The 15,204-nt window shown below is 41.3% G+C and overlaps 1 protein-coding gene and 1 long non-coding RNA gene across 2 annotated transcripts in view; one reads left to right on the top strand and one right to left on the bottom strand.

The window, feature by feature from the left end:
- LOC127354591 (uncharacterized) overlaps nt 1–15,204 on the bottom strand; it is a 235,707-nt gene that overhangs the window by 93,459 nt on the left and 127,044 nt on the right. The window lies entirely within an intron of this gene.
- On the top strand, nt 89–7,432 carry LOC127354322 (glucosamine-6-phosphate isomerase 2). The gene is made up of 7 exons (XM_051384172.1): nt 89–220; nt 695–826; nt 2,243–2,344; nt 2,606–2,788; nt 3,296–3,480; nt 4,077–4,251; nt 5,173–7,432. The coding sequence occupies exons 1-7, from the start codon at nt 163–165 to the stop codon at nt 5,229–5,231; spliced, it is 894 nt and encodes a 297-aa protein (XP_051240132.1). The 5' UTR covers nt 89–162; the 3' UTR covers nt 5,232–7,432.

The raw sequence follows: 15,204 nt of genomic DNA on the forward strand, positions 1-15,204 counted from the left end.
CTTGAGATGTTATGCACAAAAAGACCTACTATATGAATGCTGAAATAACTTTCTTTACATCTTACATATTTCATAGTCATATTATTATTTGTATTATTTTGGCCCAAACGGACTTCCATACATACTGCGGTGAAATCACTTGACCGGTAGTTGGCAGGTCATATGACCAAACAGACGTCTTGCGACACCTTCTCGTCTGACAGACAGCGTACTGTAACAGGTAAAAACCCTCAGTGTTCGATTGTGTACTTCACGTTGTTGAGCTAATTGCTAGTTTCAGATGAGCAGAGTGACATTAACTGACTCACGGCAGTAAATGTAAAATGTACATGCTGTAAATGTTCACGTTGCTTCGCTTGCTATCATTAGCTTCCGTCTCGCCAAACTCCATTGAACAATCTTACAATTTAGCAGGGACCCTCTTATGGGTAATGTTAACTCTTACCATCTGTTTGTACCTCAGTAGTGAGTACTTATTGAGGCAAAGCTACTTTTGAGACGGTATTTTAAATAAGTGACGCATTGTTTTTAATAATCGGCTAGCAAAGCACACATTCAGCTGGCAGTGTTTGAATGGAGTTTGGTGTTTTCCTCATACAGCTTCTCCTTCAGAATATCATGGCGCCAGTAAACATCTGGTGTTTTTAAAGCTGTTCTTTTGATTAACTTACATTCTTCTTATTTATGTCGTTAGCCAATACAATGAGGCTGGTCATTCTGGATGAGTATGACCTGGCCAGTGAGTGGGCAGCCAAATATATCCGCAACAGAATCATCCAGTTCCAGCCCTGTGCTGAGAGATACTTCACTCTGGGTTTACCCACAGGTGAGCACCCCACACACACACTGCCCCCACACACACACACACACACACACTGCCCACACACACACTGCCCACACACACACTGCCCACACACACACTGCCCACACACACACACACTGCCCACACACACTGCCCACACACACACTGCCCACACACACACTGCCCACACACACACTGCCCACACACACACTGCCCACACACACACACACTGCCCACACACACACTGCCCACACACACTGCCCCACACACACTGCCCACACACACACACACACACTGCCCACACACACACACAACTGCCCACACACACTGCCCACACACACTGCCCACACACACTGCCCACCACACACACACTGCCCACACACACACACACACTGCCCACACACACACTGCCCACACACACACACACACACACACACACACTGCCCACACACACACTGCCCACACACACTCACACACACACACACTGCCCACACACACACTGCCCACACACACTGCACACACACACACACACACACACTGCCCACACACACACTGCCCACACACACACACACACACACACACACTGCCCACACACACTGCCCACACACACACACACTGCCCACACACACTGCCCACACACACTGCCCACACACACACACACTGCCCCACACACACACTGCCCACACACACACACACACACACACCACACACACACACACTGCCCACACACACACTGCCCACACACACACACACACACACACACACACTGCCCACACACACACACACACACACTGCCCACACACACACACACTGCCCACACACACACTGCCCACACACAACACACACACACACTGCCCACACACACACACTGCCCACACACACTGCCCACAACACACACACACACACACACTGCCCACACAACACACACTGCCCACACACACCACACACACACACACACCCCAACACACGCCACACACACGCCCACACACACGCCCACACACACTGCCCACACACACACTGCCCACACACACACACACACTGCCACACACACACTGCCCACACACACACACTGCCCACACACAACACACACTGCCCCACACACACACACTGCCCACACAACACACACACTGCCCACACACACTGCCCACACACACTGCCACACACACACACACACTGCCACACACACAACACTGCCCACACACACACACACACACACTGCCCACACACACACACACTGCCCACACACACACACACTGCCCACACACACTGCCCACACACACACTGCCCACACACACTGCCCACACACACTGCCCACACACACACACACACACACACACACACACTGCCCACACACACTGCCCTGCTAGGGCTAGTGGGCAAACTCTTTGTCTCTGTATCAATATAAGCTGAATCTATATGAATGTGTCTCATTTCTTTTAGGGAGTACTCCATATGGCTGTTACCAGAAGTTAATAGAATACTACAGAAGTGGAGATATTTCATTTAAATATGTGAAAACCTTCAACATGGATGAATACGTTGGTGAGTTATAGACTGACCTTCCAGAATGAAGCAACAGCAACTGCCACATTGTACTCCTGTACACGGAGAGGGAAACAGAATGCCAACTGCAGGCACTTAGGAGCAAGACTTGACTGTGCAATGATTTTCGGGCCCAGGTTATTTCGTGTCCAAGGCCCCTACAATCTGGCCCCTACAAGATAGAACAAAAACCACCTGTCTTCGCTCCTAAGGCTGTATTCGTGGCTCCTTGGTAAAAAGGGTTCCTCTCTCTTTCTGCAGGTCTGCCTCGTGCTCATCCAGAGAGCTATCACTCCTACATGTGGAACAACTTCTTCAAGCACATCGACATCGATCCGGCCAATGCTCACATCCTGGATGGAAACGTGGAGGACCTGGAGGCTGAGTGTCAGGCTTACGAGCAGAAGATCGCAGAAGCTGGAGGAATCGAGCTGTTTGTAGGAGGTCAGACACGTGCATTTTAAAGGTTCTGTGTAACTTTCAGGAAACCGATGTTATTAATGACACCAGTGGCCGTTAAATGAACTGCAGTCAGTGTACGCAGTCCGTAGGCGCAAGCATGTAGATTAACTTTACTATCTGCAGCTCACCACTTACAAAGCACCCCATCAGCCAACACGACGAAGCAACCAGCGGCAGACCCACACCGCACAGCCAACGCACAGCCAGCTAACCCCAGCTTAGCTTAGCTACAGTTAGCGAGTTGGATGCCCCTGGCTTGGATCACTCTTGGCTAGTAGAAAGAAGTTGTTAGCTTTGTACCGTTACATCATTTATTGTTGCCTGAAATCAGCACTGTTTGTCATAATACTTAAGTTAGTATCATGGATCACATTGCGGAAGCCAACTTTTGCTAACTAACATATCCACTCATACAGTATTTTAGCGAGCAAGCAAGCTAAGGTTAGCTAAGGTTAGTGTCTGTCTGCTTCTCTCATTGTCTGTCTGTAGGTATTGGTCCTGACGGTCACATTGCGTTCAATGAGCCAGGTTCCAGCCTTGTTTCCAGGACCAGAGTGAAAACCCTGGCTAAAGACACCATTGTGGCCAATGCTCGATTCTTTGGCAATGACCTCTCCAAGGTTCCCACCATGGCTCTGACTGTGGGCGTAGGAACTGTCATGGATGCCAAGGAGGTCAGATTGAAAGGCAGTTCATTTATTCTTCCATTGTCCTGCAAAAAACATAATCTTATGTAGGGCTGCTCGATTATAGAAAGAATCATAATCACGATTAATTGGGTCAAAATTAAAATCACGATTATTCAAACGATTATTTTTTTAAACTTCAGAAACATTGCTGCGCTGTAATCCTCCTTCTGTCATGTTCCATTCAGACAAGTGTAGCTGGCCGCGCTACCTGTTCCAACGAAAACAACTTGACTGACTCATGTGCAGTGCCTGTGGGGGAGGGACGGAAATACGCAGACTGTGGCTGTGTCCCAATTCAGGGGCTGCATCCCTGAATTTTTCTATACAACGTTGCACAACAGAAAATGAAAAAAAAAAAGTTTCCCCCGATTTTATTAGTTTTGAGATCATTTGGCCCCAAAATCGTAATCATGATCAAATTCCGATTAATTGAGCAGCCTTAATCTTATGTAACCACGTTAAGATATTCTGTACTGTTTGTACACTTTATTTAATGAATATACATTGCCAAAGTCTCAATGTTCCTACTTTCCTGGGTTCCCAGCAGGCAGTTGGGTCTAACACTGTGTTTCTCTGCTCAGGTGATGATTCTGATCACAGGAGCACACAAAGCATTCGCTCTGTACAAAGCCATAGAGGAGGGAGTGAACCACATGTGGACTGTGTCAGCCTTCCAGCAGCACCCGCGCACCATCTTTGTTTGTGACGAAGATGCCACCCTGGAGCTACGAGTCAAAACAGTCAAATACTTTAAAGGTAACAGCAACAGCGCGGCCCTTATTCTGCTCAGTGGAGGGTGGTCTGGAGAGCAGTGTTCACTGACATACATTTTCCAAACACTCTCGTGTGTTGCAGTATAATTTAACAGCAACAAACAATGGACTGAACTGTTATCATGACATTTGAATCCACACCCTACTGTATGTAAACCAGTTTCAAGTTCAGTGCATAGTTTTTACCACTGACAGTATATATAACTTCTGGGTCTGTAAAGTGTCCTAAAATCTGCATTCTATGAAAAGCCCAGCAGGGGGCAGCTCCATTGGCTGCAATAAAACTCAATACCGTTCACTGTAATGGAGAATGACTCTACTTCTCTCTTGATTTATGAGCTCAGTAAAGAGTTTCCTAGTGAGTGTATGGTCTCAATCTGTAGTTTCAGTCTTCTTCCATACAGCATGATGTTCATTTAGTAACTGATGGTCCCATTTAGAGTAAAATAGACCATAAAGCAGGGTATGCTTTAGGGTGTGGCTACCTTGTGATAGACAGGTCATTCTCAGTGAGTCCGTCCAGCTCAACGCGCCAAACTCAGATCAAACTGTCAAACTAGGCAGTGCTGATCAGATATTTGTTGCCATTGTTTCCTGCTATGGACGAGTCGAAACTGCAGCCAATGAGAGCAGCTCCACTTGCAGTATGTCACCTCTGCTGGCTCCTTCTAAGTGTCATGGCAACGGCCATAATGCCACAGTAGTTTCACACTTTGTTTTAACTAGGTGGTGCCAATAAAACCTTTGTTTGTTTGTTGCATGATAGCAAAACAGGATTTTGTGATACTAAATATGTGATTTTTACAATGAATGCACAAGAGAAACTACTATTATATCTGTGTAAGTGATACATATTTATGCAATTATGTATATGTATTACTTGTCTGTTTGGTTTCATTTTCAGGTTTAATGCATGTTCACAATAAACTGGTGGACCCAGTGCTCAGCATAAAGGACCAGTAGAACAGAGATCACTAAGGGAGAGGACTCCTGGATCCTACATGAGCAGACCGCCCTATCACTCACTCTGGTTCTACGCCCGAGGAACTGTTTCGCGGCTGTTTGAGAGCTTATTGTTCACTCTCAGACTTGAACTGCCTTTGGACAATGTTATCTTCAGATTATTCAGATCATTAAAGGAGAGGTAATTGATCAGGTATCTTGCATTTTGATGTAATCATGAAACCGCTGCACTCATCAACAGTGCAGGTTCGATGTTTAGCACTTTGCATTTAATAGATGATACCAGTGACTTCGTTTAATCTCTGCTGGTGGTCTAGGTTGGCCCTGTTCTTTTGTTTTTGGGAAGGTTAGATTTAAAGTAATGACAGTAAACATTTGGCCTTCATTTTGTTTTGGTGAATGAATAAGTACCATATACTATATATCTCATAACTTTTCTTTATGTTACAGGTTTTTCATCAACGATTAATCCCCTAATTAGCGATAGCCCGCAGGCAGCAGATACCACATGTTTATTGGTAATATCTTTTCACCAGTGAGTGTTTATGGAACTGACTTAACTCAAATGTAATGAAAAGTGACCTTTGACGTTGGTCAAACTGTTGCTTTTGCATTTCTGTATCCAAGGAGTGTGAACCGTAGTGGCTGCCTGCCTGACACTACACTTTCAGTACAACACGCTGTTTAATGTCACAGAATAATCTCACCTCAAGGTACACATATTGGCTTTTAACTGTATCTCAGGTTATCACAGTAGGGAGCTCCATCACCGCTATATGTATTGCCAAGGATCCGTTATATTACGAAGACATGAAGCAACTGCCAGCGTGATACGATTCACCCAGGGTTCCCACGTGTCCCAGAGAGTCTGGAATTTAAAGACAAGTTTTCCAGTCATGCAAGCATTGGTTAAAATGACCAAATATCCTGCAAAGGATCCTGGAACTGAGCCCCTCACTAAGATCGCCTGCATAACCGAGGTGTATATGTAGTTTGAAACTGGATTGTTGGTGTGTTGACAACTTTTGCACAGGTTCACCAGCTGCAAAGTTGAAGTGAGTTGCAGCGATCTTTTTCATATCAAGTCTATTTTTCCAGAGCTGTGAGTGAAATTCTCAGTCAATTAGCTTGAAACCGCAGCTTATAGGACAGTTTGTATGCAAGTGCTGTCCTGTTTTGTCAAGAAGAACTCTTGGGAAATGATTTGTGAAAAAGAGTGGGAACCCTGTTCACCCCTATTCTGATGCAGTGCCATTTGATTTAACACAATACAATATGATGCAGAAGAATATGATGCTATACAATTCAATATGGTACAGAGAGTGTGATTTGATATGCAATTATTGGTCACATTTCTGCACAATAAAGGCACAGGGCCCCATCCAATAATTATATATGAATAAATTATCCCATGCACACTTTTTTAATGATCACATCTTAACAATCACATCTAGAACTTTCATGCAAATCAGTGAATCTTATTGTTTCCTCGTTGTCCTCCCAGATACGAAACTTCAATCACATGATAACGGGGTTGTATATGGAGGGAGGTGGTAACTTTTCAGTAACCTTTTGGCAGTGCACGCTGTGTGAGGGTTTTTGGTGTTCACAGAACGCTGATGTTTGCAGGATGTTGTGACCTGTGGTTAAAAGCTGCATACAAGATAGTAAGTGAACCTTGAGTTGAGATTATTTTGTATCAGTGTTTCCATCAGGTTATTTTAAAGTGCATTGCGAAGTATCGCATTAGAAAATGCTGATGGAAATGGCAGAATTAGAAAATTACGTACACTTTAAGTGTTTTTTGCCTTTTTTCACCAAGAGTTCACCACCTGTAGACTACTGTCCTGTGCGTGCAAAGTGATGCTTAACTGTCAGTACTGTTGTAGTATCAGAAACAGTGTTAAGTAGAACTTGATGACATTATTTACGCCAGTGACTATCAGTTTATTACTTTCAAAGTTCCTGTCGAATGCAGCAGCATCTAGATTCATGATTCCTCTGTTCAAACACGATTTGTTTGTAAAGAGTGATCAGGTTCCATCGTCAGTGTTACAACATTCCTTTTTTGGTTTTTCTTATTCTAATGACACTCCTGTTTATCAGGCTGTTACAGTTCTGACTTCTACTCAGTGTTTTTGTACGTATACTGTAGTTTTTAACTCTTTATTTTCTAACAATAAAAAACACTTTGTTTAGAATCCTGAGCTTTATACTTATCTTTTATGAAATAGGTATTCAAAGTTGAAGGGTAATGACATTGTCTGACAGATAATTTCAGTCCTCAGCTCACACTTTTCATGTTGTGATGCAATTCAATTGTTTTCCACAGTGGGGCAGTCATACCTAAGATTTGGAGCCAATGGCGACCCTTGCGTAATCTCATGAGATGCATGGTAGAAATCATTGGCCAAATGTACAACGTAAGCTCTGTGGTTTTATTTATAAGTGAATCTCCATTTTTACTGCAAATAACATCAACAACACATTTGTTAGTTTGTTTCAAGTTAAAAAAAGAGGCTCAATTTCCATTTCTCAGAATAGCTGTAATTTAAGAAAAGAATACCTTTTATTGATCCCATGCTGTGACAGGGAGGTGTCAAAGGAGCATAAGTAAGTATAAGAACAAATTTATAGAATATATTAGGAACCTTAAATGAATGGTTCTTTTTTCCTTAAAGGAGCCCCTCTCTATCATTGAGTAAACTGACATATTTAATGGATATTTCATATTAATAATATAACAACAGTAGAGAACAACTGATAAACGGTACAATAAACACAAACAGTGAACACAAGAACTGCAGGAAGTTTGAATTTTGAGCAGATTATTTCTTGTGGATATTCAAAGTTTTCCTGATATGTTTAGCAACTTTTCATACAATTCTGAAGTTTAAAGTATTCATTTATAAAGGGATGTTACACATTAGTCAACATGAGGATTTAGGTTCACAATGCAAATGTGCCAGATTTAGCCATGCAGGCTCATTTTCCTGGCAGGTTGATGGCTGTCTGTATTATGTATTTTATTAATACATTTTAACAATCAATACTTTTTTGACAGATTTGGTGTTTCTTCTCATAGATAGATAGATATACTTTATTGATCCCAAGCTGGAAAATTGCATTCGTTGTTCTATTAGCTCTTTGGTTGTTTTCTAATGCAGGACGAGGCTGTTTATCATTTAGTAAAGGCTCTTTGAATAAAGCTTGTGTTCACATCATCAAAGTTTAGACCTTAAATAATCTAAACTTTAAAAATAACAATTTCATTTAGTTTTCTTCACAGTAATAAAAAAAAATGCTGAGCTATAGGCATACTGTGTATATTTTTTAAGTTTTCTTACACACCTTATAACGAAGAAGGCCTCGCGATGGGTCAGGCTACGTTGACACTGCAAGTCTTCAGTGTCAGTTCTGATGAAGAAGGTTTACTGGCTGAAACAAATATTTGAAATGAGGTACATTAAAGCTGCAGCAGGTAATTTTTAGAAAATGTTTTGTCTAATTTGCTGAAACTCACTACATCCTGACAGTAGAACATGAGACAGATAATCTGTGATTATATCGGGCCTGAACGAAAACAACCAATCAGAGCCTAGAAAGATTCTTTGAGTTAAAGGCTTGAAGATAGTTGATTGTTGAGTCTCATTCCCAGGGTCCCAAAGCATCTGTATTGTCTGTCTGGGGCAGCTGTGGCTTAGAGGTAGAGCGGGTGTCCACTAATCGGAAGGTTGAATGGTATGAATGAGTTAGTTTCTGTTCAATGGGCTTTGCCATCACTAAGTGAATGTGTGCGAAAGGGTGAATGTGGTACGTAGTGTAAAAGCATTTTAAGTTGGTGGGAAGACTAGAAAGGCACTATACAAGCACAGGTCCATTTACCATCCATTTACCATTTGATGACCTGGGATTGAGATTCAACAATCAACTATCTTCAAGCCAACAACCATCTGAAATGTTCCCATCAGACTGAATGGTACAGCAGACCGAGAGCCCCCTTGAGGAAGTCTCAGAAAGTAATTAAATCCAACAATTGCCCTTGATGGAATGGAATCACGTGGTGGCTAATGCGTCTGCAGGTAGCAGTGTTAGCAGCAAGAAATGCAGTTATTGTACATTTAAAGCAAGACTTGTCAACCAAGTGCAGAGGGTGAACAGTTAAACAGCGTGACTGTTCAGTCTGCTGGAAGTCAATCATCCCCAGCATCAAGGACTTTTGCATCTGAAAATGAGTCCAGCTGTTGGATGGCTCTTTTATAGACCTTTTGAGTCAAATATGTTTGACCAAAATGCAGTTAGTGAAGGGCAGACAGAAGGTATGAGACAATGTGCCCTCTATCCTTTGACGTCTTTTACATAGTGGTGAGATAGTAGGGCACACCTTATGCAACCTGGACTTGGAATAGATGCCTTTGTCACATATTGCAGCCTATTGTTTTTTTGAGACTTTTTCGATATCCGATTAGAGTAATTGTTTGACATTTTGGAAAAACGACGTATTTGCTTTCTTGCTGAAGGTTAGACGAGAAGATCAATATCAATCTCATATCTGTCCATTACATATAAAGCTACAGCCAGGAGTCAGTTAGCCTAGCCTAGCATAACGATTGGAAACAGGGAAACAGTAATATATAATACTATTTGAATCAAAATGTCTGATCAACTGGAGCTGTCGCCTTCATGTAAGTTCAACCAGAAAAGGATTTGATAAAAAAGTAAATGAATTTGGATAGAGGGTCTGTTATTGATGATTGCTCTGCCTGATGGATTCTGGATGTAAAATTAGATGATGTGTGGCTAGGAATAGAGAAAGTGCTGCAGTGGTGATCAAAGCCTCTTTCTGAACATCATTAACATCTCAGTCAGTTCTTGTTTCATTCTCTGAAAGGATTTGACAGGGTCATGGAGTAATATTCAGGGTTGGCTGATAGAACAAACAAATCAGCTATCCATGATCGCCTCTGTTTATGGCCAATTACCTTACTTTTAGCTGGTTAAAATGACTTAAATAAGTGTCTTTACACCCCTGGATTATCAGCATTGACGGCATCATGCATGCCACTGTCACCATCAGTAGTGTTACAGAGCTTTATTCGCTGATACTTTTGCACAATGTCCTGCACAGCAGGAAACCGCTCACCTGTAGCTCCGCTGAGACATGTTCTATTTAAAGGCTGTGTAATTCAGCAGTATACAGCAGCTATAGATGCAAGACACAGTGGGCACCACATGCCGACCTCGCCTCCCACACACGCTGTTGATCTGACACGTATAAAGATCAAAGCCTCACCTCTGAAACCAGCACATTTCTACTGTATTTAAACAGAGGTGAACTCTTACTTCTGCAGCACCTTTCAAAATGCAATATATTATAATTGGTGAAAAACCAGTGCATCTACTCCTAAATATACTCCATTCATTAAAAATTCCAGAATCTATGAATATGCAAATTTTACCTAATTTAAGATGTCTCCAAAGTCCATTCTCAGTGGATGTGCACTGGTGGCTTCAAGTTTCTACATCACACTGTACAAGTTGCATACTGGACCAGGACTGACCTCCTAACTATTGTGATGTCACAAATCCTGCTGGTAGGCCCCGCCCCTTAAAATCAGATTTTCAATGACCACAGAGAATCTTTCCACTTTTAGTAGATGAATGTGAAAATATCCTTCTAGAGTCAAACTCTGCACGGACAAACATTTCCCTAAACTTCTTACATAGTTTCGTTTAAACTAGGGATAGGCCGATATACGATATTATTATGTATTGCGATAAAAACAAATAAAAAAATGAATTTATCACATTGAATTTCCAACATTGTGATATTTGTGAATCAGGAAAATTATGTATATATCCTCACCTGGCTTGACTTGAAAAGCTGTCTAGCTCACCAGCATACAGTCATACAGCATTTCCTGATCAATTTTGAAGAGTCATTCCAAAATCCAAAGCTATGACGTATATTGTCAAGATAATCGTAATAATATAGCAATTATTTTGACCAAGATATTGTCACAGGAAATTTTTATATTGTCCCATGCCTAGTTTAAACAACTATTTGAGGCCCAAAGAGGTAAAGTGCTCTATTATTTTACAAAAAAACAATGATCAAACAAAATATAAACAAAATTAAGGCATGTGGTTGTGACACACTCAGTAGGTTTTCCACACAGTTGATTTTCTTTGGAATAAGACCTTGCTCTTCATCCTGTGAGGATGTAGCTAAAATGGAGCTGGAAATTGACACGTCAAAATTGTTTGAAATCAAATTAAATCATTCTCATTGTGAATGAAATCCAGAACGGTTACAGTATCCTGGGTGTAATCAGAGTTTGGAGTTACAGTCACATTGCTCTACCTCTGAGTGTGTTTTCGGCAGACACTTCCTGCGTTCAAACAACACCTCGTCCACTGTTCCACTGCCTGCTTGAATCAGGTTCATGAGTTCAGTGTGGTTCACAGCAGCAGTCTGACGCAGTAAACAGTGCTGCATTTGCATTTCAGCACCTCTGAAATTCATGCCACTGATTAAATATGACATATATAAATACTGAGTAATTACTTTATTATGATGCAGTGAGGCCTGATTAAACAGGCAGCAGGATGAGAACTGCCCTGCCCTCCTCCATGTTTTATTTTCCACTCTGATGGAACGATCCGATCTGTTACGTTCTGGTTCTCTAATTTGAATTTGTGATGAAGCAAACAGAATACAGGTCCTTCTGGTGGTGATCTGGAGGGAAATATAGTTTTTGTTGTAAGACAATGGCCTCATTAAAACTGGAAACCGTGTTTCTATGATAGAGTACTGAGGCTGTAAAAAGACACAAGCATTGATCCAAACAAAAGGATCACCCCCTCAACAAAATTTCAGAACAGAGGAGACCACACATCCCATCTGTATCTGTGTAAACTGTTCCTGTTGCTTCAGTTTATATTGTTCCAGAATCAAACACAGCAGATTGAGACAATTTTATTGTCTAGTGCTTCAGAATCATCAAGTGTGTAATTTATGAGGGCAAAAATGTACTTATTTGGTCTTTAAATCTAAGAAATCCTACAAAATGACCAAAACCGACAATGTTGTAGTCTGTGGCAGCTGTGGCTCTCAGCCCCAAGCCCATTGGTTCTTATTGACGACATAAATCTTTAATAATGGCTTAATAATATATAAAGGTATATAGTGCTAAAACAGCTGGTCAATGTAGTTTTTGGCAAATGTAACTCAAACAGGAGGAAACAGTGCATTTGTTGGGGACTATTTTTAGCTGTGCATTAATCCCTATTTGGTGCTCTACTGAGTATTCGTGACAGCAGGACGGTGTATGTGGGACTGAATCAGAATAAAGTGCACACATGCAACCGTGTGGCTCATTCATGGGAGTTTTTTTTTGTCAACTTGAGTACTGTTCAATGTGAAGGTGTTGCGTGGATGGGTTGAGTTTCAGGTTCTGTTACTGATCATTGCTCTTCTTGGTGGATTCTGGACAGCAAACAGTTGTGTGATATGGCGATTATCCAGTGCTCAACTTTGGCCATCAGCAGTCAGTTCTGGTTTCATTCTTTCCTTTCTGACACAGGCAAATCGAGCATCTAGGTGTCTACATTTCTGGTATTTCAGCATTAAGGACATCATGCGTTCCATTGAAACTTCTAATAGCACCATTTGTTTGCCATCAGGGGCTTTTTACTGTGTGAGTGTAAGCCTGCACATTGTCCTACACAGCATGCAGCTTCCCCATGGCTTTAACAGAGACATCACATGGATGTTCTATTTAAAGGCAGAGTAATCCAGCAGTATACAGCAGGTCTGTAGATGTTTCTGACACACTGTGGGCACCACATGCTCACCTCACTCCAATCCCACCCACGGCTGCAGACACGCCTTATTGAATTGATTATGAGACAAAGCTTTTGGATAAAGACTTTTTGAACTTCAGGAGGTAGCCAAGGAGGGAAAATAACATCTTTTAATTGTCACATATAATAATGTGGCATAATACTTTTATGAAAAAGAGTGAAGAAAAGGAAGAATAATAGGGCAATGTACCAACAATGTGGCAATATTTGAAATAACCATATGTGTTTCCAGCTAACCTCTGTGGTTTAAGTTAAAAACCATAACATTTAAAGTATTAAGATTAAGTGGCATCTAGCAGTAAAGTTCCGAATTGCTACCAACTGAACACTGCTTGCGTCTGTATTTGATGACTTGGGAATGAGAATGGTCTGTGAAGTGCAAAGGACAAACTACGGTCGGTGGCCGTGAAAAATATGAAAGGCCCTATGTAGAACATAGTGGACCCCACAGAGGACCCTGCTCCCGCCGTAGATAAAAATTCTTCATATGTGAAAACTTACTTGGCAATAAACCTGATTGTGATAAAGTAACTTGCGATATTTTTCCAGACCTAAGGAAGTAAATCCAACCGAACTGCGACTGTTTTACAACACTAACCACATTAGCTTTATAGCAAGTAGCATATTTACTGACCCCCACGGGGCCAGATGACCTCTTTAAAGGTCCAGTGTGTAACATTTAGAAGGATCTATCAGCAGAAACTGAATTTAATATTCCTAGGTATGTTTTCATTAGTGTGTAATCCCCTGAATGTAGGAATTGTTGTGTTTTTGTTACCTTAGAATGAGCCATTTTTATCTACATATACCACATTAACCTGCTAGAGAGTTAATTAGGGTTGTAAGGGGTTGGTAAATTCCTGGAAATTTTAACTCAGAATGTCAACAACAGTGCAATTTTAGCTGCTGTTTTGTTGGTCTTTAATCTTTTTCATGCAGTTACATCAGCAACAAATCAGAATAATTAAGAAAAAGAACAATTGAGTGTAACAACTATTGCAGCATCTAGAGGCCTTCAGAAGTTTACCCTTATTGACATGAAACAGTCATAGACAATGACTCTGAGAACAAGCCTTAGTTCATCTCCAGGAAACAGCTTACTTGACTGAACCTGGAAAAGTGAATATTTACTCACCGTGTGGATACGGAGTCCCAGAGGTCTGACTTGCTGTAGAAATTGATCAATGGCAGCAGTGGGAGGCTGCAGGTGAAGAGTGGCGGTCAGATGAGTTTTATTGGAATGTCAGATACTGTCAGCATCCTCTGATCACTGGTGCAGGAGGACACTGGTTCATCGCTGTCCAGTTTTCTATTTATGCTGTTGAAAACAGACACAGTAGGCTTGCACAAATGGCTTCTAGAGAATACATAAGCCAGATTCCATAGAGAATACTGCAGTAGCATACACGCCCAGGAAGCTTAAAGCAGAAGAAAACCAAACTCTTAAAGAACAATGACTATTAATAATGTGTGCTGAACTAAATTCAATTGGACAAGCCCAGAAAAACTGCAGCAGAAACACCAAAGTATATTTTTATGATGCATATTTTGCACAGATGAGCTGTTCATACAAAAAGCTGCTGTTAATTCTATTCTGCAGAAAAGCTATGCAATCACAAAGAACCACAGGAGAAAATTATAGCTGCAAGCAGCAATAAGGCGTAGTATGAAGTCTTGGGCGTAAATAGAAAGAAACAATATTCTTCTGCTTTTGCTGAGAAAGATTTTGAACTTACTTTTTAATGCAAGTACGCTTTGACTTTAACACCAATGACTTTCAAAGCACAAAGAGTAAACATTATTTGATCAACTCTTTATTTTCCTGATAACAGGTATACTTTCAATCAATTCAAATCGAAGCAATCACACTGCACAAGCAGGAGGGACAGGTGTGTTCAGACAGATTATAGCTCAGATAATCACATTTTGATGTAATAACTGCGGTCAACAAAACATGGACAGCAACATGCAAAATTGTCAGAACAGAATCACACTCCAAGACACACCTGAAATGTCACCAAGTTTTATCTTCTTTCTATGAACCTTTACTAAAAAATTTTAAAAAACCCTTCAGACACAATTTAAAGAACCAGTGTGTAGGATTTAG

This window comes from Dicentrarchus labrax, unplaced genomic scaffold (assembly GCF_905237075.1).
Source record: "Dicentrarchus labrax unplaced genomic scaffold, dlabrax2021, whole genome shotgun sequence".
In the NCBI taxonomy this organism is placed as follows: domain Eukaryota; kingdom Metazoa; phylum Chordata; class Actinopteri; family Moronidae; genus Dicentrarchus; species Dicentrarchus labrax.

Coding starts and splice junctions, on each gene's coding strand:
- LOC127354322 (XM_051384172.1), top strand. CDS start 163: ATGACCAAACAGACGTCTTGCGACACCTTCTCGTCTGACAGACAGCGT. Junction 221..694: donor CAGACAGCGTACTGTAACAG/GTAAAAACCCTC, acceptor TTATGTCGTTAG/CCAATACAATGAGGCTGGTC. Junction 2,789..3,295: donor AATCGAGCTGTTTGTAGGAG/GTCAGACACGTG, acceptor GTCTGTCTGTAG/GTATTGGTCCTGACGGTCAC.